The sequence below is a fragment of the Phyllobates terribilis genome, unplaced genomic scaffold, assembly GCF_046119375.1.
Source record: "Phyllobates terribilis strain yellow unplaced genomic scaffold, ASM4611937v1 Scaffold_364__1_contigs__length_1914224, whole genome shotgun sequence".
Taxonomy (NCBI): domain Eukaryota; kingdom Metazoa; phylum Chordata; class Amphibia; order Anura; family Dendrobatidae; genus Phyllobates; species Phyllobates terribilis.
The window spans coordinates 1,371,131-1,398,941 of NW_027363124.1; the positions used below are offsets into that span (position 1 = coordinate 1,371,131).

General features: G+C 45.6%; 1 protein-coding gene across 2 annotated transcripts in view; it reads right to left on the reverse strand.

The window, feature by feature from the left end:
* Positions 1–27,567, reverse strand: part of LOC141222884 (uncharacterized) — a 67,352-nt gene extending 39,785 nt beyond the window's left edge. For both annotated transcript variants that reach the window (XM_073666714.1, XM_073666715.1), the window contains exons 1-2: positions 27,422–27,567; positions 213–392 (exon numbers count right to left, since the gene is read on the reverse strand). In XM_073666714.1, the coding sequence (XP_073522815.1) occupies positions 213–392; positions 27,422–27,499 (258 nt within the window). In that variant the 5' untranslated portion in view covers positions 27,500–27,567. The remainder of the gene's footprint in view (positions 1–212; positions 393–27,421) is intronic.
* Between the last annotated feature and the right edge of the window lie 244 nt (positions 27,568–27,811).

The following is a 27,811-nucleotide window of genomic DNA, read 5'->3' on the forward strand; positions in this document are numbered from 1 at the left end:
ATTACCTGGTGATGTGAGGGGCTGGGGAACCTCCACCATGAGGTCCTTGTACAGATCTTTGTGTCCTTCTAAATACTCCCACTCCTCCATGGAGAAATAGACAGCAACATCCTGACACCTTATAGGAACCTGACACATACAATGATACAGTCATCCCCCCGATCCCTTCATAGCGTTACTGTATAATGTCCCAGCATTCCCAGCAGTGTCACCTCTCCAGTTAGCAGCTCAATCATCTTGTAGGTGAGTTCTAGGATCTTCTGGTCATTGATGTCCTCATGTATCAGGGGGTGAGGTGGAGGCCCTGTGATTGGGCTCAGTGGTCTTCCCCATCCCTCAGACACAGGGTCCTGACAGCACTCACTAGAGGTCTTCTTCACTACTGTGTAATCCTGGTTATGGAGAGACACATTAATAAATCTCACTCCAGACATTTCCAGAGTCCTCACCTCTCCAGTTCTGTCCATCTGTTATTCCCATAGATAAGAATGATGTAATGGGACGTCATCAGAATCTCTCACCTCTCCAGTAAGACGGAAGAGGATCTCTAGGGTGAGGTGGAATATCCTCTCCACCATCTTGTCTCTGTCCATATCCATCTTTGATGGGTAAATCAGGAAAATTCTCTTATATAGACGATCTTCACTGAGAGGATCTGATATTGATATTGTAGAGACCTGAATGAGAAGATGAGCCGATGTAACATCATAAAAATCCTGTGTAATAATACAATTACTGGAGATAATAAGGGGAAACATATGAGGAGATTTAATATTTTACAATATTTTGTTTTCTTCTTTACATCTAGTAATAAAACCTATATATTTTAGGCCACAGACAACAAGCAGTTTCTTCCTTGGAGTCTGCAGCTGAACAAGTTTCTCATAGACTCATCTTCCATAAAGCTAATTCTCGTCTCATTTACCAACACTGGAATCGGCATTAGTAATACTGCAGGAGATATTCATTACACGTAACATGAGAAATAACTACTTCATGATGAGGATGACATCTTCATCTTTTACTAAGGCTCTAGAACCATATTTGGCCAGAGTCCGTCACTGACTACATCTCCACAGGCCGTCTATATCAGGGGTCCTCAAACGTTTTAAACAGGGGGCCAGTTCACGGTCCCTCAGACCATTGGAGGGCCGGAATATAGTTTTTAAAAAAAACTATGAACAAATTACTATGCACACTGCACATATCTTATTTTGTAGTAAAAAAAAACAATACAGGAACAAATACAATATTTAAAATGAAGAACAAGTAAAGTTAGATAAACCGGTATTTCAATAGGTAGGTAACTGTACCCAATAGGCAGCATCGGTCCTCAATAGGCAGGTAAATGTCCCCAATAGGCAGGTAAATGACCCCAATAGGCAGGTAAATGACCCCAATAGGCAGGTAAATGTCCCCAATAGGCAGGTAAATGACCCCAATAGGCAGGTAAATGACCCCAATAGGCAGGTAAATGTACCCAATAGGCAGGTAAATGTACCCAATAGGCAGGTAAATATCCCCAATAGGCAGGTAAATATCCCCAATAGGCAGCATAGGTCCTCAATAGGCAGGTAAATGTTCCCAATAGGCAGGCTGTTCCACCTCTTATAATGCCCCATGCAGGCTGTTCCCCCCTTATAATGCCCCATGCCGGATGCCACCCCCCATATAATGCTCCATGCAGCATGTCACCCCCCCCCATATAATGCCTCATGCAGCATGTCACCCCCCCATATTATGCCCTATGCAGCATTTCACCACCCCCATATTATGCCCCATGCAGCATGTCACCCCCCCCATATTATGCCCCATGCAGGATGTCCCTTTCCCCCCATATAATGCCCCATGCCGGATGTCACCCCCATATAATGCCCAATGCAGGATGTCACCCCCCATATAATGCCCCATGCAGCATGTCACCCCCCCATATAATGCCCCATGCAGCATGTCATCCCCCCCATATAATGCCCCATGCAGCATGTCATCCCCCCCATATAATGCCCCATGCAGGATATCACTCCCCTGTCTTTATAATGCCCCATGCAGCATGTCACCCCGTCCCCCATATAATGCCCCATGCAGCATGTCACCCCCCATATAATGCCCCATGCAGCATGTCACTCCCCATATAATGCCCCATGCAGCATGTCACCCTCCCATATAATGCCACATGCAGCATGTCACCCCCCCATATAATGCCACATGCAGCATGTCACCCCCCATATAATGCCACATGCAGCATGTCACCCCCCCATATAATGCCACATGCAGCATGTCACCCCCCATATAATGCCACATGCAGCATGTCACCCCCCCATATAATGCCACATGCAGCATGTCACCCCCCATATAATGCCACATGCAGCATGTCACCCCCCCCCATATAATGCCCCATGCAGGATGTCACCCCCCCATATTATACCCCTTGCAGGATGTCACCCCCCCATATAATGACCTATGCCTCCATACATTAAAAAAAAAAAAAATCCAATACTCACCTCACTTCTCACTTGCTGCCGCTGCTCTGGTCTGGACTCCAGCGTCGCGGCGGCGTCTTCCCGCTCTGTGCTGCCTGTGACGGCACTCGGGAGGGCGCGGTGTAAAGACGTCACCGCGCCCTCTGACCTGAGACGTCACAGGAAGCGCAGAGCAGGAAGACAGCGGATCTGCGGAGGCACGGGGAGAGGTAAGTATCCGCCTGCCGGGGACCTGAGCAAGCGGGGGGAAGGGAGGGCAATGGCACCGTTCCTCTCTCCTCCGCCCATAGCCCGGCGGGCCGGATAAAAGTCCTCCGCGGGCCGCATGTGGCCCGCGAGCCGTAGTTTGAGGATCCCTGGTCTATATGAATGTTTCCCATCTTCCCCAGACTGTCATCTTCTAACAAGTTAGAGCTCAGGTCTGATTCACACACAGAAGTTTGAGGCTTTTATAAAAGCTTTTTTGTTTGCACAAACACCACAGAAATTATTTGACACCAAAGTCTCCATGTACAGTGTTTTATGGGGTTTATTTATGGCCTTAGAAGAAAAACACCAGAAAAAAAGAAGAAATAAAAAAGTTTCAAAATAAAACTGGCACTAAAATTCTTGCAAAAAGAAAAAAAGCATAAGACACATTTTCTTATTTTTGAAAACATTAAACATTTGTTTAATGAGAAATTGGGCACCGAACACAGATGTACACCGTTAGGATGGCACAGGTGCAGCTGCAACAACATAAACCCTGCCAGTTTAACCACTTGTTGCCGTCAAAAGCAAACATGGCATCTCAGAAAGTTTGACAGAGTTCGGCTCAATGCCCCTCTTCCCCTAAATACTCGATAGTATGGGGCTGCCTAGTTATTCCGATACTTAAATGCCTAATAATGGTGTCTGGGCCTGCAATGTACGAAAGTCTATTAGGCCAGGCCAGAGGTAACGTCCAATAAGTTACCTTTTAACATCCCCATACATATTATGGGGATGTTAAAAGACCATTCCCTCTTACTACAGACTCTCTCTTCTCTTGGCATCACAGACTTGGCCCTATTTTGGATCTCTTCATACCTAACAGACTGGACATTCAACGTCTCCCACTCACACACCACCTCCTCATCTCACCCCCTATCTGTCGGTGACCCCCAAGGTTCAGTCCTAGGATCCCTGCTCTTCTCCATCTACACCTTAGGCCTGGGACAGCTCATAGAGTCTCATGGCTTTCAGTATCACCTCTATGCTGATGACATGCGGATCTACCTCTCTGGACCCGATATCTCCTCCTTGCTAACCAAAATCCCACAATGTCTGTCTGCTATTTCATCCTTCTTCTCTGCCAGATTTCTAAAGCTTAACATCGAGAAACTGAATTCATCATCTTTCCCCCACCTCACTCAACCCCCCCATCTGACCTATCCATCAAAGTGAATGACTGCCCACTCTCCCCAGTAACACAATCTCGCTGCCTCGGTGTAACCCAGGACTCTGATCTCTCCTTCAAACCACATATCCAAGCCCTCTCCACTTTCTGCCGACTCCAACTCAGAAATATCTCCCGGATCCGCACATTCCACAGCAAAGACTCTACAAAAACAATAGTGCATACCCTCATCATCTCCCACCTCGACTACTGCAACCTCCTGCTCTGTGGCCTCCCTTCCAACACTCTCGCACCCCTCCAATCTATCCTAAACTCTGCTGCTCGACTAATCCACCTGTCCCCCCGCTATTCCCTGCCTCTCCTTTCTGTCAATCTCTTCACTGGCTCCCCATTACTCAGAGACTCAAGTTCAAGACCCTAACCTTGGCATACAAAGCCATCCACAACCTGTCTCCTCCATACATCTGTGACCTAGTCTCCCGGTACTTACCTAGCCGCAACCTCTGATCATCACAAGTTCTCCTTCTCTACTCCCCTCTTATCTCCTCCTCCCACAATCATATACAAGATTGCTCCAGTGCATCTCACCTACTCTGGAACTCTCTACCCCAACATATCAGACTGTCGCCTACCGTGGAAACCTTCAAAAGGAACCTGAAGAACCACCTCTTCCGACAAGCGTACAATCTGCAGTAACCACCGCTCCCACCATACCGCTGCACGACCAGCTCTACCCCCACCTACTGTATCCTCACCCCTCCCTTGTAGATTGTGAGCCCTCGCAGGCAGGATCCTCTCTCCTCCTGTACCAGTCGCTGATTCGCTTTGTTCAAGATTATTTTAAGTGTATTTGCTATGTATACCCCTTTTCACATGTAAACCGCCATGGAATAAATGGTGCTATAATAATAAATAATAATAATTAGGTTAAAGTTGCATGTAAGCACTGATTTTGGGGGTTTGGTCGACTATATAATGTATTTGGGGTCCTCCTGACAAATCATGTCAGGGCAGAGAAGAATCTGGCATCCTGAATTTCAGAAGCTATTCTGTTTGTTATTCCTATAGATAATCCTAGAAGAGTCTGGAGTTGACTCTCTCATATAGACCGCAGAAAAATTGGAATAATTGTGTGTATGGGGGAGTCGGGAGAGATAGCCACCTGCCAAATGACCGTTCAGCCAACACTTATCTCATGTGTATGGGACTGTTAGTATTACACGGACAGGCAGTGATAATACACGGCACTACAGTAGTACAGTGCATCACCGGAGCAATCAGAGGCTTGTATGTTGTATGATCGCACTAATGAAAATTGTTTCAAAAAGTTTAAAGAAAGGTTTAACGTGAAAAATAATATCATTGTGTTTGCAACAAGAAATATCCGTCACTATGAGGAAAACAGACTCACTGCACAATGTTAGTTAAGTCACGTCCTTAACCACTTTATTATACTTTATTACCCTATACAGTAAACAATGATGTTGCTGAATAATTGATACAGTCTGTAACATTTCTGGCGGCGTGCTTGCATGGCTTACCACCTCCCATCATGCAGGACCGCAATCTTACCTATCAGTCCAGGCTGCACACTTTGCTCCAGTACATGCTGTTTGTATGTCTCTTGTCTGCTGGCTTAGGGCGGCGGCGCTGTTACTTCCTGATTCTTAAAGCTACAGTGTGGGCAGTCCTAATGTGTTCCCAGCCTATTGCTGCGAGTCACTGGATACTTAAACCCCCTCCACCCAGTAGGAGGGGCCTGAGCAACACTTCCTTAGAGTGTGTTCTGTACAACTGTGAGTTGCCAGGTCCTGTCCTGAATCTAGTCTGTTTCCGCCACCCTGGGGGCTGAATACCCAGGGCCGTTACCTGTGACTTCTAGTCTGTTTCCGCCACCCTGGGGGCTGAGTACCCAGGCTCGTTCCTGTATCTTGTTCCTGTATCAGTTCCTGTCTGAACTGTCTCCTAGCCCGTTACCTGTTTGTCTCTATGTCCGATCCTTTCCTTTTCCTGCAGTGTCTGAACCAGTACCTAACTCCTACTCGTTGTCTCTGTACTTCTGTTTGTGAGTTTAGTGTCCAATAGCTACTTCATTGTAAGTATCTTGTGTGTATCTGGTTCTGCTTTTCCCATTTCCCTGCCTCTGTATCTACCTCCTGTGTTCTAACTATCTTCCTGTATTTTCAAGTCTGTTCCATGTGAACAGAGCCCTGTCCTGCCTGCCTGCACCTTCTGCTTTGTTCTGCTCTGCTGCTCACCGCACCTGCGGTTTCGCTCTGCTCTGCTTGCCCACCGCACCTGCGGTTTCTCTCTGCTCTGCTTGCTCACCGCACCTGCGGTTTCGCTCTGCTCTGCTTGCTCACCGCACCTGTGGTTTCGCTCTGCTCTGCTTGCTCACCGCACCTGTGGTTTCGCTCTGCTCTGCTTGCTCACCGCACCTGTGGTTTTGCTCTGCTTGCTCACCGCACCTGCAGTTTCACTCTGCTCCGCTTGCTCATTGCACCTGCGGTTTTGCTCTGCTCAGCTTGCTCACTGCACCTGCAGTTCTGCTCTGCTTGTCCACCGCACCTGCGGCTCGGTTCCTGTATCCCAGTCTGTACTGGTCCCTATCCAGCCTGCGCTCCTACCTGCTAGTATCTGCCTGTCTGCACACCAGCCGTGCCTGCCAGTACCCCCCTGTCTGCACACCAGCCATGCCTGCCAGTACCCCCCTGTCTGCACACCAGCCGTGCTTGCCAGTACCCACCTGTCTGCATACCAGCCATGCCTGCCAATACCCACCTGTCTGCATACCAGCCTAACCTGCCTGTTCCTGCATTCCCCGGTGTGGGTCAACAGCTGTGACCGGGGTCTGACCTGGAGTAGCACCTGGTCCCTCAGCTCGGTTCCTACCTGGTTCACGGAGTCGATTGAGCCGCCGTGCGACTTTGGTCGGACCGGGATGATACTTAGTTACGCCCCTCCAGGCACTCCTCAGTTTATGGTCCAGTGGGATCACTAATCATGCTCACGCCAGTCAGTCCGGGCGTGTGCGTAACACAGTCACTATCGTACTCTATCCCGCACCTAAACAAAGGTGATACTGTCTAGCCGCGGAGGTTAGCACACTAAGGAATGTCAATGGCGTCCCCGCTTACTGGTGGCTGTCCCTGAAAAACCCTAGTTAACCCTGATATATAGATAAAAAATACACTGATACATTAAATAGGACCAGATAATGCCTCATGGTATATACAAGTTCTTTTCACTAAATTAGAATATCATCAAAAAGTTTATTTCAGTTTTTCAATACAAAAAGTGCAACTCATTATATAGAGTCATTACAAACGGAAATGATCTATTTCCAGTGTTTATTTCTGTTAATGTTGAGGATTATGGCTTACAGCCAATGACAACACAAAAGTCATTATCTCAGTAAATTAAAATAATTAACAAAAAACATCTGCAAAGGCTTCCTAAGCGTTTAAAAAGGTCCCTTAGTCTATTTCAGTAGGCTCCACAATCATGGGGAGGACTGCTGACTTGACAGATGTCCAGAAGGCAGTCATTGACACACTCCACAAGTAGGGTAAGCCACAAAAGGTCATTGCTAAAGAAGCTGGCTGTTCACAGAGTGCTGTATTCAAGCATATTAATGGAAAGTTGAGTGGAAGGAAAGAGCATGGAAGGAAAGAGCGTGGTAGAAAAAGGTGCACAAGCAACAGGGATAACCGCAACCATAAAAGTATTGTTAAGAATAGGCCATTCAAAAATTTGGGGGGAGAGTCACAGGGAGTAGACTGCTGCTGGAGTCATTGCTTCAAGAGCCACCACACACAGACGTATCCAGGACATGGGCTACAAGTGTCGCATTGCTTGTGTCAAGCCCCTCATGACCAATAGACAACGCCAGAAGCGTCTTACCTGGGCCAAGGAGTAAAAGACCTGGATTGTTGCTCAGTGGTCCATGCTGTTGAATTTTGCATTTCATTTGGAAATCAAGGTCCCATAGTCTAAGGGAAGAGTGGAGAGGCCAAATACCAGAAAATAACCAACATACGTTGGAGAGAGGGTAAATAAAGATTATCTACCGGAAGAGACAATTACCCATTAAAAATTAACTTTTAATCTAAACACACTAAAATAATGTACTAAATAGTACCGTTGGGACAAACTAACATATAAGAAAAAAGACATAGAGGGATATAAAGGTGAAAAGGACTAGAGATAGTGTCAACGTAATTGATACGAAACAAGGGATAATAAACTAATCCCTTCCTGGCAGTGGAGTGTATCAACCCGCAAAATTCAAATAATGCCCCCGCTGCACCAAGGCTATCCTTAACCTAGTCCCCAAAGAACCTTAATAATGCAATTCAAAAAGTACACATATAAATTTGACAAACAGCGTCCTAAGTAGCGTGTTCAGCAAATATCCAATAATAACGTCAATGGCATATAGAAAACTAAATGTCCACAGTAGTAGTAATGCCCCAATAAGTCAGCAAAAATTGAGGTGTATGAAAATGTAGTCCACCAGCATGCAGAGTCATATAAGACTCAAAACGTAGTCCAATTAGATCTTGAAATAAATATAAAGTCCAGAAAATTTTTTTCAAAAAGCCACATCAAATGACCAATATAAAGCAAAATAGTAGTCCAGTGATCAAAAAATGTAGAAAATAAGTAGTAAATAGCAGTGTCCCAGAAAAATAAATAAATAAAAATCTCCAATTAGAACCACAGAGTATTTCATAGTAATTGTAGTTCACCAAAAACAGTTAAGGGAAATATACACGATATTAGAGGTGCTGATGGATACAAAAATGACAATGTCCCAAATGAAAAAAAAGCTGCTAGTCAGAAAAACATGTATACATGTAATAACAATAAAAAAATCAATGGACTTATCTTGTTGCATCCAAGAAATGTTCAGGCTGGTGTAAAGGCAAGTTCCACTTGTTGATCCAAAGATATTCAGTTTGTAGAGATCAAATTCAGCCATGCGATCACCAACGGAAAGAGTTAACATATATCAATCCAGAGAAAAAAAGACACCAGGTACCCCTGAAGATAGTACTCCATCAGGTGAGTATAAAGTAAGCTAAATGGTATTTCTTCCTGAGTAAAAAAGACATCAGTGCAGCAGGTTTTCCTTCAATATGAAAATACACCAGTGGATCAAATGTCCAAAAAAATAGTCCCATAATTCCTACGCGTTTCGCCCCCCCTCCTTGAATGTGGGGCTCATCAGGGGAAAAAAAGAAGAAGGTGGCTGTATTCCAGTGTGGTAGCATCTATTATCGATGCACCCTATCCCTCATTTAAACTTTCTTCTTTGTCTTTTTTCTTATATGTTAGTTTGTCCCAACTGTACTATTGAGTACACTATTTTAGTGTGTTTAGATTAAAAGTTAATTTTTAATGGGTAATTGTCTCTTCTGGAAGAGTGGAGAGGCCACAATCCAAGCTGCTTGAGGTCTAGTGTGAAGTCTCCACGATCCGTGATGGTTTGGGGAGCAATGTCATCTGCTGGTGTAGGTCCACTGTGTTTTATCAAGACCAAAGTCAGCGCAGCCGTCTACCAGGAAATTTTGGAGTACTTCATGCTTCCCTCTGTTGACAAGCTTTTTGGAGATGGAAATGTCATTCTCCAGCAGGACTTGGCCCCTGTCCACACTGCCAAAAGTACCAATACCTGGTTTAAAAACAACAGCATCACTGTGCTTGATTGGCTGCAAACTCGCCTGACCTTAACACCATAGAGAATTTAATATGAGATAATCACGTTTTGATGGTATCTTAAATTTAGTTAGAAGCACTTGTACAGTGGGGAAAATAAGTATTTGATACACTGCCGATTTTGCAAGTTTTCCCACCTACAAAGAATGGATGGGTCTGTAATTTTTATCTTAGCTACACTTCAACTGTAAGAGACAGAATCTAAAAATAAAAACCAGAAAATCGCATTGTATGATTTTTTAAATTGCATTTTATTGCATGAAATAAGTATTTGATCACCTACCAACCAGCAAGCATTCTGGCTCTCACAGACCTGTTAGTTTTTCTTTAAGAAGCCCTCCTACTCTGCCCTCATTACCTATATTAATTGCACATGTTTGAAGTCATTACCTGTATAAAAGACAAATGTCCACATACTCAATCAATCACACTCCAACCTCTCCAACATGGTCAAGACCAAAGAGCTAAGGGACAAAATTGTAGAACTGCACAACGCTGGGATGGTCTACAGGACAATAGGCAAACAGCCTAGTGAGAAGGCAACAACTACTGGCACAATTATTAGAGAATGGAATAAACACAAGAGGACTGTCAATCTTCCTCGGTCTGGGTCTCCATGCAAGATCTCGCCTCGTGGGGTAAGGATGATTTTGAGAAAGGTAAGGAATCATCTTATAACCACATGGGAGGACCTGGTCATTGACCGGAATAGAGCTGGGACCACAGTCTCAAACATTACCATTAGTAACACACTATGTGGTCATGGATTAAAACCCTGCAGGGCAAGCAAGGTCCTCCTGCTCACACCAGCACATGTCCAGGCCAGTTTGAAGTTTATCAATGACCATCTGCATGATCCAGAGGAGGCATGGGAGGTCAGGTGGTCAGATGAGACCTAAATAGAACTTTTTGGTATCAACTACACTCGCCGTGTTTGGAGGAAGAAGAAGGATGAATACAACTCCAAGAACACCATCCCAACTGTGAAGCAGGGTGAGAGAAACATCCTACTTTAAGGGTGCTTTTTCTGCAAAGGGTACAGGACGATGGCACCATATAGAAGTGAGGGTGGACGGGATCACATATCAAGAGATTTTGGCCAACAACTTCCTTCCCTCGGTAAGAGAATTGATGACGGGTCATGGCTGGGTCTTCCAGCATGACAATGTGTCGAAGCACACAGCCAAGGAAACTAAGGAGTGGCTCTGTAAGCATTTCAAGGTCCTGCAGTGGCCTAGCGAGTCGCCAGACCTGAACCCAATAGAAAATCTTTGGAGGGAACTGAAACTCAACGTTGCCCAGCGACAGCCCTGAAACCTGAAAGATCTGGAGAAAATCTGTATGGAGCAGTAGGCCAAAATCCCTGCTGCAGTGTGTGCAAACTTGGTCAAGAACTACAGGAAACGTCTGACCTCTGTAATTGCAAACAAAGGTTTCTGTACCAAATATTAAGATCTGTTTTTCTATTGTATTAAATCAGTATTGCATGCAATAAAATGCAAATTAATTATGTAAAAAGCATAATGTGATTTTCTGGATTTTATTTTTTAGATTCTGTCTCACAGTTGAAATGTACCTACGATAGAAATTGCAGACCTCTCAATTCTTTGTAGGTGGGAAAACTTGAAAAATCGGCAGTATATAAAATATTTATTTTCCCCACTGTATAAAGGAAGGTGTATGGTATTCATCAGAGAATGTTTCAGAAATCTGCCTCAACGCTTTTCCCCAACAGGTTCATCAGGAGGCTTGATACAAGGATGATAATTGATGATGTTCAGCATAGTGTGCCTAATAGCCAGGTGTCCATGTTTAAATATTCCACTTCATCCTAAACCGCGACCCAGATGAGGAAACCCATTCCCATTCCTAGAGCTGAATTGTCATAGGATATTTTCCTGGGTTTTATTTCCTAGGTTCCAGCCGGTGTTTGCACTTCTGCCGGCCCCCGTGCAGGCTCTTATCTCATGTCCTGGCACTCATTTCCTCGGAAAACATCTAGACAAAAGACACAGGCGCCTTTTGTCACCATTGCCATTTGGGGACACCGCATGGTTTCACATCTTGCTGGGAACCCCACAGGCAGCCTCCTGTGGTAATTTCACCTTTTCAGATTGGGGGGGTAGCTCTCCCTTCAGGGAGATCTGGATGGCTCATGTGGACATCAACTCTCTGACCCTGGTATATCTCGGGGTCATAATATGGAATGCTCACTATTGGCCGGGCATATACTTGCGTTCTTTTGTCCTTCATTTATTCAACGAGAAAGGAATTTTATGGTAAATACAGAAGTCAAAATTTTCACAACTAAAGCACTGGGAACTCGGGTCAAAACGTTTTTGCTTTCATTAGCCCTAATGTCCAACGTGGCTTAATTCTATGTATTGATTTGTAAAGTTACAATTTGTATGTATAAATATATTTATAGCTTTCTCCTTTTTGTTAGAATTATTTATATACAGTATGTGTTTTAATAAAACTGTGAGAACTATGGGCTGAATTTTCATTTCTATAATTATAAATCTTGGTGTAAAATTAGTGAAGAGTAACTGCAGGTGGATCTGTATCAGGGCGTGTTCACACATTGGGATTTGTGGGAGAAATAATCTGCATCAAAGTCCTCACATGTAGACCTGCAATAAGTCCTTCAGATCTCATCGACAATTTATTTTAAGTCTTCAGCAGCAACCTTTAAAAAACACCATGATACTCGCTTACCATGTTGCCCATACAGCCTGATTAGTCGTCCAGGTCATAGTTGGCGAAAACATTTTTTGGACAGATTTCTTTTTGTAAAGAGGCATCATTTGCTTTTCGCTGAGGGTCTGACTGCTGGTGCCGCTGTTCCATTGGACAGAACCTGGCAGAGGTCATATTACATCGGCCACTTTCGGAAGTAGACTGGGGAACCGGGTTTTCTCTGCAGGCTTTATTGTATGGCATAAAGCCCTGCAGCTCCAGCAAAATAAACACAGCCTTACTGGCAAAGCTACAAAACAAAAGATAAATGATAGGACAGGTTCGCCCACACAGGTTGTAGCCAAGCCTTTAGCTCCTTCCTGAGCTATGGCATTCCAGTCTGGACACCTTGCCTCTCCAAACTCAACAGAAAAAAAATAGTGACGGAGCATTTAAGCTTGCTCAGCATCACCCTGAGGGGAGGTAGGGTGAATGACTTCCCACCCTCTTTGCCATTCACATAAAACCACACCCTTTAGGTGAGTTAACCCCTAATATATAACATGCTGGAGGAAATAACTCCAGTGACTGTCACATATTCCCCCCCTCTGCCCAAAGCTGGGGGTTTGGGCACCTTCAGACACCAGACAGGGAATTCTAGACAGGGCATCAGCATTCCCGTGCAACTTCCCGGGCTTATTCTCCAGATGAAAATTAAAGTCTTGAAGACCTAAGAACCATCTAGTTACCCTAGTATTTTTACCCCTCTTTTTCCTCAACCATCTCAAAGGGGCATGGTTTGAAACCAATTTAAACTTCCGGCCTAGTAGGTAATATCGCAGTGTATCTAAGGCCCATTTTATGGCTAAACACTCTTTTTCTACTATTGCGTAGTTCTTCTCGCAGGACAAGAGCTTCCGGCTCAGATAGAGAATGGGATGTTCTTCCCCATTTATCTCTTGAGAGAGTACGGCTCCTAGGTCAACCTCTGAAGCATCTGTCTGGACCAAAAATTATTTTTTTAAAGTCTGATGCGACCAGGACCGGCTGCTTACACAGTGCTAGCTTCAACTGTTGAAACGTGGTCACTGTTTCCTCCGTCCACTTCACCATGGTTGATCTGGTGCCTTTTTAGAGGTCCGTAAGTGGCGCAGCCATCATGGCAAAACTTGGGATAAACCGCCGGTAATATCCCACCATTCCCAGGAACGATCTCACTTGCTTCTTGGAGAGTGGTTGCTGACAGGTCTGGATTGACTCCACTTTATTGACTTGTGGGTTTATTTTGCCTCTCCTGATGACATAGCCCAAGTACTTGGCTTCCTCTTTTCCAATGGCACATTTTCTTGGATTTTAGTAAATCCTGCCTTCCTCAGAGCATCCAGAACGGCCTGTAGTTTAGGTAGATGACTAGCTCAGTCTGAGTTAAAGACTACAGTGTCACCAAGATAGACTGCGGCATACTCCTTATGTGGGGCTATGATCTGATCCATAGCCCTCTGGAAGGTGGCTGGGGCCCCCTGTAGTCCAAACGGCATCCGAGTGTATTGAAAGCACCCATGAGTTGTCGAGAAAGCTGTCTTCTCCTTGGCCATCTGGGACATAAGGATCTTCCAATAGCCCTTCGTCAGGTTGAGGGTGGTAATATACCTCGCTGGTCCCAGCCTCTTGATGAGCTCGTTGACGTGAGGCATCGGGTATGCGTCACACTTGGACACCTCATTCAGTCGGCGGTAGTCGTCACAAAACCTCCATTCTCCGTTGGGTTTTGGCACAAGGACGATGGGGCTCAACCATCCACTTTGACTTCTCTATCACGCCGAGGTCTAACATCCTCTTCACCTCGGCCGTGATCACCTCCTGGCGTGTTCAGGAATCCTTTACGGCTTCAGGTTCACCATTACATGTGGCTAATTTAGCACATTATGTTCTACCACCTGGGTATACCCCAGCAGCTCTGAGAACAGGTCCCAATTCTGCTGGAGCAGTTCTCGACACTTTGCTTCTGGGCTGGCAAAAGGGTCTCCGCTATAGTGACATCTTCAATCTGGCCTTTGGGAGTGGCTGCCAGACAAGGAGTTCTCACGGGTTCCCAATCTCGCCACGACTTGAGCAGGTTTACATGGTACACCTGGTCTGGTTTTCTTCAGCCAGGCTGATGGACTCTGTAGTTCACTTCACTGAGTTTCTCCACCACCTCATACGGGCCTTGCCACTTGGCCAGGAGCTTCGTTTTAACGGTGGGAATGAGAACCAGAACACGATCCCCAGGCTGGAACTGTCCCAGTCTTGCCGACCAGTTAAAGACCCTCGCCTGGGCTTCCTGCTCCTGAAGGAGATGTTCCTTCCTGATGGGCATCACCTTCGCCATTCTCTCCTGTAACTGGGCGATATGTTCAATGATTCTCCGGTGGGGTGTGAACTCGGCCTCCCAGGTTTCCTTGGCAGTATCAAGGAGACCTCCTGGATGAAGTCCATACAGGAGCTCAAATAGAGAGAAGCCAGTGGAGGCTTGAGGAACTTCTCTGATGGAGAAAAGTAGAAATCGGAGCAGGTAGTCCCAGTCTCGCCCCATCCTTTTCAACGACCTTCTTGAGCATCGCCTTTAAAGGTCTTGTTGAAGTGTTCCACTAGGCCGTCCGTCTGCGGATGGTAAACTGAGGTCCGAATCTGGGCAATCTGAAGGGCTCTGCATAGCTACTTCATCGCTCTTCTCATGAAGGGGGTTCCTTGGTCTGTCAAAATCTCTTTTGTCAGACCTGTCTGTGCAAAAATATGGACCAGCTCTCGGGCTATTCTTTTACTGGATGAGTTCCTTAGGGGTACCGGGTCGCATAGGCCATGACCACCAGGATATATTGGTGGCCCCAAGCCAGTTTAACTAAGGGACCCACGAGGTCCATGGTAATCCTCTGAAATGGGTCCTCTATCATAGGTAGTGGAACCAAGGGACTACGGAAGTGGGAGGTTGGCACGGTTATCTGGCTGGTGGGGCAGGACCTACAATAGTTTAAGATTTCCCGGTAACATCCTGGCCAATAGAACCTCCTCAATATTCTCTCCTGGGTTTTCTCAACTGTAGCTGTCCCGCTAGAATATGTGAGTGGGCCATTTCTAATACCCTCCGACGGTATGACCCTGGAACTAACAGCTGTTGCACTACCTCTTCACCTTTTAGTTAGTCACCCAGTATAAAAGCTCCCCCTGAACTGGAAAGTGTGGGTACCTGGTTTCCACCCCCGGCACTTGAGCAATACCATTACAAACAGTAACATTGTCTCACGCCCCTTTCAAAGTCACTTCCTGAACTTGAGCTGACCCAAAGTTCTCTCCGGGCACCTCCAATTCCGAGAGGTCGGCCACCTTGGTCACAGTCTGGTCCTCGTCGCCAGAAAGGACACAGTGGGAACTCATCCACTTCCGATGTCGACTGGGATATTTCTCTCGGGTCCTGGCTTTTGTCCACGTAACTCAGTCTCGATCCCTTCCCCCACAAGTCCCAGAACAAGAGAAAATCGCGCCCCAATATGACGGGATGCATCAGGTCCTTGACCACCCTGACCTCATGGGATTGGGCGCCACAGTCTGTTCCAGCTGTCACTCTGGCCACCGGGTAGTTCTTGGCGTCCCCATGTATGCAGCAGACGCCCACAGATTTAGTAGGGGTCCAGACTCCCATAGTCCAACAACCCCAGGACCATCACCCCATTAACAGAAATGGCACACGCCTGCGGCCCCTCGCTGGGTTGACAGTCCACACTGCAGGCTGGGTAAGCATTATAATGCAGCGGCTTGTGGCATTACGGTAGTTGTCCAGGATGCGTTTTGGCTGACTATGTACCTCCCCCTCAGGTGACTGGTCACATGACTGTGACATAGCACAGGTCCTGTGCACAACTAGAGGATGATAAGGCGGATGCAGAGCACATGCACCAAGTGGTTGAGACCACTCTGCAGGACACCCGTGATGAAAATGGTGACCTCCGCAGAAAGACCCTAGGTCTGGAAGCTCAGGTGAAGGAGTTGCAGACGTTCTGTGATAATCTCCAGAGGGCAGAGACATGCCTTAAGGAAAGAATCAGCAAGGTGGAAGCTGAGCGGAAAAAGATGGAGGAGTCTATCGGAGAAGCCACAGACCAGGGCCAGGAGTTGGCCATTGGAGATGGGAGGTATGAAACAAATACCTACTCGAATAATGCGCTCGGATGATTCGGTGGAAGTAGGAGCCGAGATCAAGGAGCTCAAGGAGTCGCTACAAGCCCATTTGAAGCAAGAGAAGCTTGAAAGACTGGATGTTGAGAGCCGAGTGGGCGCATTGGAGACAGAGAAGTCTGAGAGAACTCTACTGTTAAAAGAGCAGTTGAAGCAGGAAGAGCTTCAGATATGGGCTGCTGAGAGGCAAGTAGCTGAGCTAGAGGAAGAAGTTTTCGAGCTCAAAGGTCGCCTAGCAAAGTATCACTCAGTGAACGAGGCCTCCTTGGAGAAGGAAAAGGGCAAACCAGTTGCACTCACTCCCTTATACCATGAGAAGGTGGACCTGAGGAGAGCCAAGAGAGTGTTAACAGAAGATAAATATGAAATGGAAGTGGTAAAGACGAAAATTTGTGAATTTGTAGCTGTGAGTCAGCTCAGGGGAAGTATACAGGGTGAAGAAGCTGAAAGTCAGTTGCCCCTGAAACCTGAGCTAGATGATCTTTTGGAGACCACTGGTGAGACAGAAACCTCTCGGTACAAGTGCCTCATAGATGTACCCGAGGATTTGAGAGAATGCACCAGTGAGTCTGTGCATGAAGAGTTTAAGAAGGCCGTGGGAGCCTGTGAGGTGTACTCGACCTCAGAAGCTAAACAGCTGGTGGTCCTGTCCACGACTGAAGTCACAGTGAAGAGGGTGGCGATCCTAAGTGACATACACTGGCGATATATTCACACGAAGCGGTTTCTCCGGTTGAAGACGGAACAAGCCGTTAGACAACTGGAGCTTATGAGAAAAGCTCACAGTCTGCGGGAAGAGGTCATCCGGGTGCCTCATGTTCTGGTGAGAAAGCTCATTGGGAGAAATGGCCGAGCCATGCAGATGATGGTAAAGAAGTCGGGTGTGATGAGAGTAAGCAGTCCACGTGATCGACAGGACTGGATACCAGATGAAGACGGCATGGTGTCATTCTCCGCTGTAGGAACGGAAGAAAGTCTTGCATATATACGCATGCTGATGGAGTACCGAGTGACCTACCTGCGAGAGGTAGAACAGTTGAATCTCGCTAGACTGTGAGTGGAAAGACAGAATCGCCTGAGCGGCAGAAGGTGGCAGCTGTCTAGAAATTGTGAGACCAGACAGAGAAAGGGCCCCCTAAATAACAGAACAGCTACAGCTGAAGTTAGGGACCTATCAAGATGTCCTGAGAGTAGTGGGCATGGGTTTAGAGGTAGTGAGACCTCCAGTAACTCAGGTTTGAGAGGCCCATACAAACGACCCAATAGAGTATGGGACAGTACGGAGTCTAACCGGACCTTAGATACCAGGGTGTGTGAGTCATTCTGCGGTATTGACCGCTGGGAGCAGGGGAGGTCTGACAAGGTTACGACTGACCGCTGGGAGCGGGGGAGGTCTGACAAGGTTACGAGCGACCGCTGGGAGCGGGGGAGGTCTGACAAGGTTACGACCCGGAAATGTGACTTGACGAAGTCAGTGACAATGACAGATGGTAGGTCCCTAAAGGAATGGGCTAATGTCGTTGGCTAATGTTCCAGGGGCTGAGCAGCGCAATTGTCAAGTACATGGTCTCTGTGTGAACTGGGGGTTATAATGTGATTGTGTATATTGTGTGTTAAACGCCACAAGTTTGAACAGAGGGGGGATATGTAATGCAGCAGCTTGTGGCATTATGGTAGTGGTCCAGGATGTGTTTTGGCTGACCATGTACCTCCCCCTCAGGTGACTGGTCACATGACTGTGACATAGCACAGGTCCTGTGCACACAGAATGTCTGATCACATGACTGTGACATCAGCACAGGTCCTGTGTGCATTGGAAGATATAAAAACCCTGGTAGTTTTGAGACAGGGGGTTAAGGCGTGAGGCCTGTTCCCGTGTGGGGCACCATCAGCCTGGAGAGGCTTAGTGAGGCCTAGAGAGGCCTGGTGAAGCCTGAAAGGCAGAGGCTGGATGTTGGCTGTGTAAACATACCAGTAGCCTTGGATGGTACGAGGGCTGGAGACCCTCATCTGGGAAGCCGTAAAGCCACAGCGGTGGCCGAACAAACCTAAAGCAGCTAAAACCCGGCGAAGGTAAAAACACTGATTGATGTGGACATTTATGTTGTTGCCTAGCTGAGGGCTGTATCTGGAGCTAAGTGGACGTGTCTGTCGCTGGAAAGGCTCTTGGACATTATGTGTATGATATGTCGGCGAGCCACTGAGATGGACTCGGTTATGAGCGGTTTATGATAAATAATAAACTGCTGGACTGTGAAATACCGGAAGGTGTTGCCTGGTGTGCCTTAATTTACCCGGTGCAGCGAGTATCTCCCAGCATGATGACTAGCGCTGCCTTACAGCATAATGTGAACCTTGTCTGCCTAGGCTGCAGTCCATTGACTCAACAGATGTATGACACTGGGCGGCCACGTGTCCTGGATTGTGACACGGCCAACAGATTACATCCTTAACAACAGTCCTTGCGGCACCTTCAGTGGAAGTGGGACGCCCCCCCAGTTGTGGCTCTGAACCCCTTCCGTAGTAAACCCACCCCCTTTTGGGCACTCCAGTACAGGGAGGGATTTTTCAACCATTTGGTAGCTCTCTACCAGACCCACAAGGTCGTCGGTGTTCCAAGGGTTGCCCTGGGCAACCCTGATCTGCACTGGCCTGGGTAGGGAATGGATGAACCTGTCCATCACCACATGCTCAACCATCTGGGCAGGAGAGGAAGACTGTGGCTGCAACCACATCTGGACTAGATGTAGCAAGTCAAACATCTGTGAGCGTGGAGGTCTGTCGCCAGCATACGCCCAGTGGTGGACCCTTTGCGCTTTGACAGACAGTCACTCCTGAGAGTGCCAATATCTCGGTTTCAATTTGGCGTATTCCTTTGCGTCTTGTAAAGTCAGATCATAATAGGCCTTCTGCGGCTCCCCGGGCAAATATGGCACCAAAACCTCCACCCACTGCCCCAGCGGCAATCTCTCCCATTCCGCCACCCTCTCAAAAACAGTCAGGAACGCCTCAACATCATCCCCCGGGGTCATCTTCTATAATGCTCTCCTTACTCTCTCCAGTAGGTAACTAATTAAAAATAGTTACCTACAGGCCAGCTATTTAAAACTGTGGTTGTCTGTCACACGTATCACATATCACTGCGGTTCAAATCCAGCCATTTGTACTGAACGTGGAAAATATATAAAATGGGCAAGGTGCGGGGCAAGAGACGGGGAAGTGGACGTGATGGTGATGATGGTGCATGCAGAGGACAAGGACAAGGCCATGGGCTAGCTGAAATTGTGCCACAACAAACACCCACATCTTCTCGCTCGACCTTCCTGTGGCAATTAATAGGGGACCGCAGAACAGCACTATCGAACAAAGATCAGTGTGAAAAGGTTATTGGTTGGATAGCAGATTCCATGCTTCCAGTCACTTAGCCACCACCACCCTGTCTGCCACACAGTCAAGTCTCAGTAACCGTGAGTCTTGACCGCATATTCCTCACCCTGATCCTCCTTCCTCCCACCATTCCGAGTGCCTGGAGACATCTGATCCCACACTTGGACAGTCTGAAGAGATGTTCACTATTCCATTTATAGAAATCGGGCCTCTCCCCCGGTCCACTTGAAGCGGGGCAAGAGGAGATCGCATGTAGCAATGCCCAAATATTTGAGCAGCCACGGTCACACGAAGGCGACGGTGGGAAAGTGTCACAAGAGGTGGACGATGATGAGACACAATTGCCAGAAAGTGAGGAGGAGGACCAGGGTGCAGAATTGGAAGACGAGGTGGTGGATGATATAGTAACTGACCCAACTTGGCAAGAGAACATATAGAGCGAGGACAGCAGCACACGGGGGGGGGGGGGGGGGAGGCATAGCACCACAAAAGGCAGGAAGAAGCAGTGTGGTGGCCGCAGACAGAAGGCGGGCAACCGTTCCCCGTAACATCAACATGACGGACGTTGCCAGTACAACTGTTAGGTCTTTCCGAGTCTGGTTGTTTTTTAACCCCTTAACAACATGTGACGTACTAATACGCGTCTGTGCCCTGGGCTTTAAGAGCCAGACCCGTATTAGTACGTCATGGCGATCGCGTGCGCACACAGGCTGTGAGAGTGCGATCGCCGCCAGGTGTCAGCTGATTGTCACAGCTGAAACTCGGTACTATGTGCAGGGAGCAGTCAAGCACCGCTCCCAGCACATTAACCCCCGCGATGCTGCGATCGAAGTCGATCGCAGCATTGCGGTGGCAAGGGGAGGTGATCGCAGATACTTACCTCCTCTTCCGGCTTCCAGCGCTGTCTGCCGTGGCTTCCAGGATGTTGCCATGACGACCCAATGTCGTCATGACAACATCCGGGTCACCAGACAGCAGGAAGATTTTTTGGACATGCGCAGTGCATCTCCAAACTATCTTCTCCCTGTCCAGCGCTGACAGCCTGCATGGCACAGGGATGGTGCTGCATTCCTGTGCCATGCAGGCGATCAGAGAAAAAAAAGTGAAAGTCCCATAGTGGGACAAAGTAATAAAGTATAAAAACTATCAGAAAGTGAAAAAAAAAAAAAAAAAAAAAAATTGCAAAAATATTTTTTAAAATAATCCACCAAAAATAAAAATATAATGTACCCGTCAATAAATATTATTATACAAAAAAAAACAAAAAAAACAATAAAAGTACACATATTTGGTATCGCAGCGTCCGAAACAACCTGACCTATAAAACTGTCCCACTAGTTAACCCCTTCAGTGAACACGGTAAAAAAAAAAAAAAAAAAACGAAGCAAAAAACAAATGCTTTATCACCATACCGCCAAACAAAAAATGGAATAACACGCGATCAAAAAGACAACTATAAATAAAAATGGTACCACTGAAAATGTCATCTCGTCCCGCAAAAAACAAGCCACCATACAGCTCCATCAGCCGAAAAATAAAAAAGTTATAGCTCTCAGAATAAAGCGATGCTAAAAAATAATTTTTTCTATAAAATTGCTTTTATTATGTAAAAGTGCAAAACATAGAAAAACTATATAAATGTGGTACCGCTGTACACGTACTGACCCGAAGAATAAAGCTACCATATCAATTTTACCACACGCGGAACAGAATAAAAAAAAACAAAAAAAACAATTCCTGAATTGCTGGCTTTTGTTTATTCTGCCTCTCAAAAAATCGGAATAGAAAGCGATCAAAAAATGTCACGTGCCTGAAAATGGCTCCAATAACAACGTCAACTCATCCCGCAAAAAACGAGCCGTCACATGACTGTCTGCCAAAATCTGGAAAAATTATAGCTCTCAAAATATGGCGATGCAAAAACTAGATTTTACAAAAAATGCGTATTTTAGTGTGTGACAGCTGTCAATCATAAAAACCCCATATGATTCTGGCATTGCTGTAATCACACCGACCTGAAGAATAAAGTCGTCTAATCACTTATACCGCACGAGGAACGGCGTAAAAAATAAACTCTCGGGTTAGGGTTGGGCTAGGGTTAGGGCTGGGTTTGGGGTTAGAGTTGTGATAGGGTTGGGATTTTTTTCAAAAGTAAGAAAAAAAGATGACGATATGGCGACTAGTGTTGAGCGCAAGTGCTCGCTACTTGAGTTTGCATCGGGTGTTCTGGTATGCATTGAGTATCGTGGGTATTTGAGTGACATGCTCGAGTCTCCGCCCCATATGCTTCGCGGCTAAAAAAACTTTGCGGGGATTGCCTGCCATGCACGAGCGATCCCCGCATGTTTTTTTTGGGGTGTCTAATAACCATGAAACATGCAGAGCAGGGACTCGAGCATGTCACTCGAGCACACGCTGTACACGGTGCATACCTGAGTACCCGATGCAAACTCAAGTAGCGAGCACTTGCGCTGAAGACTAATGATAACTTATTCAATATGATGACCTAATGTTATCAAATTCTGTGTTGTACCTCTGGGTTCAAAATGTTCACTATACACCTTAATAAAATCCTTGAGGGGTATAGTTTCCAAAATGGGGTCACTTGTGGGGGAGCTCCAATGTTTGGGCACACAGGGACTCTCCAAATGCAACATGGTATCCGCTAACAAATTGTCGGCTCAAATTGTTAGCGGACACCATGTTGCGTTTGGAGAGCCCCTGTGTGCCCAAACATTGGAGCTCCCCCACAAGTGACCCCATTTTGGAAACTAGACCCCCCAAGGCACCTATCTAGATGCATTGTGAGCACTTGGAACCCCCAGGTGCTTCACAAATTGATTCATAAAATTTAAAAAGTGTTTTTTTTTTTCACTTTTTCATTTTTACGAATCAATTTGTGAAGCACCTGGGGGTTCCAAGTGCTCACTATGCATCTAGATAGGTGCCTTGGGGGTCTAGTTTCCAAAATGGGGTCACTTGTGGGGGAGCTCCAATATTTGGGCACACAGGGGCTCTCCAAACGCAACATGGCGTCCGCTAATTATTCAAGCAAATTTTACAATCAAAAAGTCAAATGGCGCTCCTTCCCTTCCGAGCCCTGCCGTGCGCCCAAACAGTGTTTTTTCCCCACATATGGGGTATCTGCGTGCCCAGGGGAAATTGCACAACAAATTTTGGGGTCCATTTTTACTTGTTACCCCTGTGAAAATAAAAAAAATTGGGTATAAAGTAACATTTTTGTGAAAAAAGCTAAATGTTCATTTTTTTCTTCCACATTCCAAAAATTCCTGTGAAGCACCTGAAGGGTTAATAAAGTTCTTGAATGTGGTTTTGAGCACCTTGAGGGGTGCAGTTTTTAGAATGGTGTCACTTTTGGGTATTTTCTGTCATAAAGACCTCTCAACGTGACTTCAAATGTGATGTGGTCCCTAAAAAAATGGTTTTGTAAATTTTGTTGGAAAAATGAGAAATCGCTGGTCAACTTTTAACCCTTATAGCTCCCTAACAAAATAAAATTTTGGTTCCAAAATTGTGCTGATGTAAAGTAGACATGTGGGAAATGTTATTTATTAACTCTTTTGTGTGACATATCTCTCTGATTTAAGGGCATAAAAATTCAAATTTTGAAAATTGCAAAATTTTCAAAATGTTCGCCAAATTTCCGTTTTTTTCACAAATAAACGCAAGTGATATCGAAGAAATTTTACCACAATCATGAAGTACAATATGTCACGAAAAAAACAGTCTCAGAATCAGGGGGATCCGTTGAAGCGTTCCAGAGTAATTACCTCATAAAGTGACAGTGGTCAGAATTGTAAAAATTGGCCTGGTCATTAACGTGCAAACCACCCTCGGGGGTTAAGGGGTTAAAGACTCTGCCGATAACCCCATAAAGGCCATTTGCACCACCTGCCAGGCCAGCATCAGTAGAGGTAGCAAAACTACCAGCCTGACCACCACAAGCATGATCAGGAAGATGGCAGCAAAGCATCTGACTAAGTGGCCCAAATCCAAGGGTCCAGGAACAGTGTCTGCGGGTGACATCACTGCTTCTTCCGCTGTTGTGCATGCAAACCAATCCTCTGTCCATGGCGCATGTGAAGATGCCTTACACCGGTCATTGCACACTCAACTAGCACCATCAGCAAGCACGTCCACGTCCTTGTCCCAGCGTAGCGTTCAGTTGTCAATACCCCAGTCCTTGGAACGCAAACGCAAATAAGGAGCCAACGTCTCATAGGCCACACTACTAAATTCACATATTTTGCGACTGCTTGCGCTCAAAATGTTGCCCTTTAGGCTCGTGGAGACGGCAGCTTTCTGTTACCTGATGAAGGCGGCCGTCCCTTGGTACTCGGTCCCCAGCCACCACTATTTCTCCCCGTGTGTCGTCACCGCATTACACAAGCACGTGTCCATCGTTAGCCGTGACCTCAACAATGTAGTTACGGGGAAAGTCCACCTAACCACGGACAAGTGCTTCTGGGCAGGGACGGACCTTGGGACGGAACACGTCCAAACAATATTTTTGCTTTAGGAGCAGTTCGTTTTTTAATGCTTATTTTGTGACTTTGATTTTCCTTATTAGTCAGTAATGAATGAAAAGACAGGACCTGTTTCAAAGGATCTTTGCTGTGAAGAGATGATGGTATATCTGGAGTAAGGTCATTCGCTTCAATTGTATCCTGTGGGATCTCAAGATCATCAGATTTAAAAATTGCAGATGTCAGCTGTCCCTCTGATCTCCTGGTACAGTCATCTGCCAAGGATAAAACAAATTATTATATTTTGAATAAAATATCCTTGAATTTTATATTTTTGAACATTTCTACTTAACGTGATTGTAGAAATGGCAAGTTATTTAAAAATGTTAAATTATTCTCCAAGACAATGACAGTTCACAGTCTAATAGAAAACCTCATAGGATGAACCAGTAGAGCGTGGTGTCCAACTGATTGTTCATTCTGCCTCCCAAATATGGAATAAAAAGCCACCAAACAATGTTATGTAGGTGAAATAATACCAATAAAAACTTCTACTCATCTCACAAAAAACAAGTCCCCACTCAGGTTCATCATCTGTCAGTGGAAAACCAGAAGTTTCCACATTATTAGTGGCTCAAAGGCTTTTGAAAAGCAACATGGCTTCCATAACCCAATCCAGCAATATCCGCTCTCCCAAAGTCAAATCCCCCCCACACTTCTGAGCCTTGCAGTGCGCCCAAACCACATTCAGCATCCATGTATTTGGCATTACTATAGTGAGAAGAACCCACTTAATTTATGGTGTGTGTCTCCTGGAGCACAATCTGGACACTATGTGTTGGACAATAAAATGGTCTATTTGCAATTTTCACTCTCAAACATCCCCATATCAAAGTTTAAATCACGCCCCTTTCACCTCATTTAAACTAAATCAATAAAAAAAAAACACACACATATTTGGTGTCGCCGCGTTCAGAATCGCCCGACCAATATAAAGAAATAATTAATCCGATCGGTAAACGGCGTAACGAGAAAAAAATGCCAGAATTATGTTTTTTTGGTCGCCGCAACATTGCAATAAAATGCAATAATGGGCGATCAAAACATCGGATCTACCCCTAAAATTGAATCAATAAAAACATCAGCTCGGCGCCCAAAAAACTAATCCCTCACTCGACCCCAGATAACGAAAAATGGAGACACAACTGTGAAATTGCATTTTATTTTGCAATTTAACCGCACTTGGATTTTTTTCTCCCCACTTTCTAGTACATGATATGGTAAAAGCGAAAAATAACAAAAGTTATGGCTCTGGGAACAAGGGGAGCAAAAAACAAAAACGCAAAATGCTTTGGTCATGAAGGGGTTAAAGACTACCAGGGAGTTACACACTTATAGTGAGGCCGGCCGATCCCACCACAATCAAACTATCAAATCAGAATGAATGTGTATTTATCGCAATGTAATGCTATCGCAATCCTGTTTGAAGTTAGTTGGTTTTAAAAGAGATTGAAAAGTCAGGATAAAGGGAAACTCTGTTGTTATTGTACAGAAATTCACACTTGGCCCTCATTGTACATTTAATGTTGTCGATAATAAAAGTGAAGTTTGGCCAGAAAGACTGGACCTGGTCTTGTAGGGACCATATGAGCACATTCAGCAGCACAGAAGGGAGAGAAGGTAGATTCATCCAATAAGATATCAGGGATCTAGGAAGCCGACAGCATCATTACCCTCCACTTTCTCTACAGGCCCATCACAATATTTTTCTTCAAGTGATTTTCTAACTTGTCAGCACATTCTAAGTACGCTGTCATTCGGCTTTATAGTTTACAGATCTGGGCAGGTAACTGTCAGCGTCTCCTAATCCCAGGGGGTAGGTGGATCCTCCAGGTTGTAAGTTCTATAGAAAAGGGCTTTCAATGTCCACAGTCATTTGAACAGTTTTGGGTGGAGGAGAATGTTGTGATCTAGAGGCAAAATGGTGATCACACGATTGTGATACGGCCGGACTACACCACTGATAAAGCAGCCACAGCCGGTGACTGAGAAGAATCTGTGACTTCTCATTATTTAGTGGTTACTACTCACCTGGGTAGTCATATGTAGGAATCTCCTCTTTAAACCGCTCATCACCCCTCACATATGTCTCTGTAGTATTAATATGGGTCAGATCTTCACCCTGAAACAAATATTGTAAAAGTCACAGACAGATGGAGAAGTCCCATCTATGATCAGCTCTAATCCTGCCATCTCCACCGTTCTCATTACACAAGTATAAAACATATAATACTGGTGGATAAAACAAGACTGAGCACAAGACCTTCACAGCCGTCTACACATCATAGGGGAGATCTCATGACACCTTCTCTCCATCTACCTGATGATCCTGAGGAACATTGGGGTCTCCTTGTTTAAAGTCCTGTGGAAGAAGAGGACGGGGACATCTCTCTGGTGTTGTCCTCTTACTGGATAGATCTGGAGGAAACACATACAGGGACTGAATTCATTCTTTACATACAGATAATTATAGGCCGTGTGTATTTAGTCCTGTCTATTACCTGGTGATGTGAAGGGCTGGGGAACCTCCATCATGATGTCCTTGTACAGATCTTTGTGTCCTTCTAAATACTCCCACTCCTCCATGGACAAATAGACAGTGACATCCTGACACCTTATAGGAACCTGACACATACAATGATACCATCATCCCCCCGATCCCTCCATAGTGTTACTGTATAATGTCCCAGCATTCCCAGCAGTGTCACCTCTCCAGTCAGCAGCTCAATCATCTTGTAGGTGAGTTCTACGATCTTCTGGGCATTGATGTCCTCATGTATCAGGGGGTGAGGTGGAGGCCATGTGATTGTGCTCAGGGGTCTTTCCCATCCCTCAGACACAGGGTCCTGACAGCGCTCACTAGAGGTCTTCTTCACTAATGTGTAATCCTGGTTATGGAGAGACACATTAATAAATCTCACTTCAGACATTTCCAGAGCCCTCACCTCTCCAGTTCTGTCCATCTGTTATTCCCATAGATAAGAATGATGTAATGTGACGTCATCAGAATCTCTCACCTCTCCAGTAACCCGGAAGAGGATCTCTAGGGTGAGGTGTAATATCCTCTCCGCCATCTTGTCTCTGTCCATATCCATCTTTGATGGATAAATCAGGAAAATTCTCTTATATAGAAGATATTCACTGAGAGGATTCGATATTGTAGAGACCTAAATGAGAAGAAGATGAGCCGATGTAACAAGTAGATGTAAAAAAGATTAATAAATACTGTAAATTAAAGAGATATTCATTACATGTGACATGAGAAATGAAATACCTACAATCGCAATCTTAAGGCTTATATTCATCATATCAACCCAAATATAACAAGTAGAACAAAAAATAACATATGATAGTAATAAGACAACACAGGTAGGAAAACGGGGGCACACCCGGTATACATACAGGTG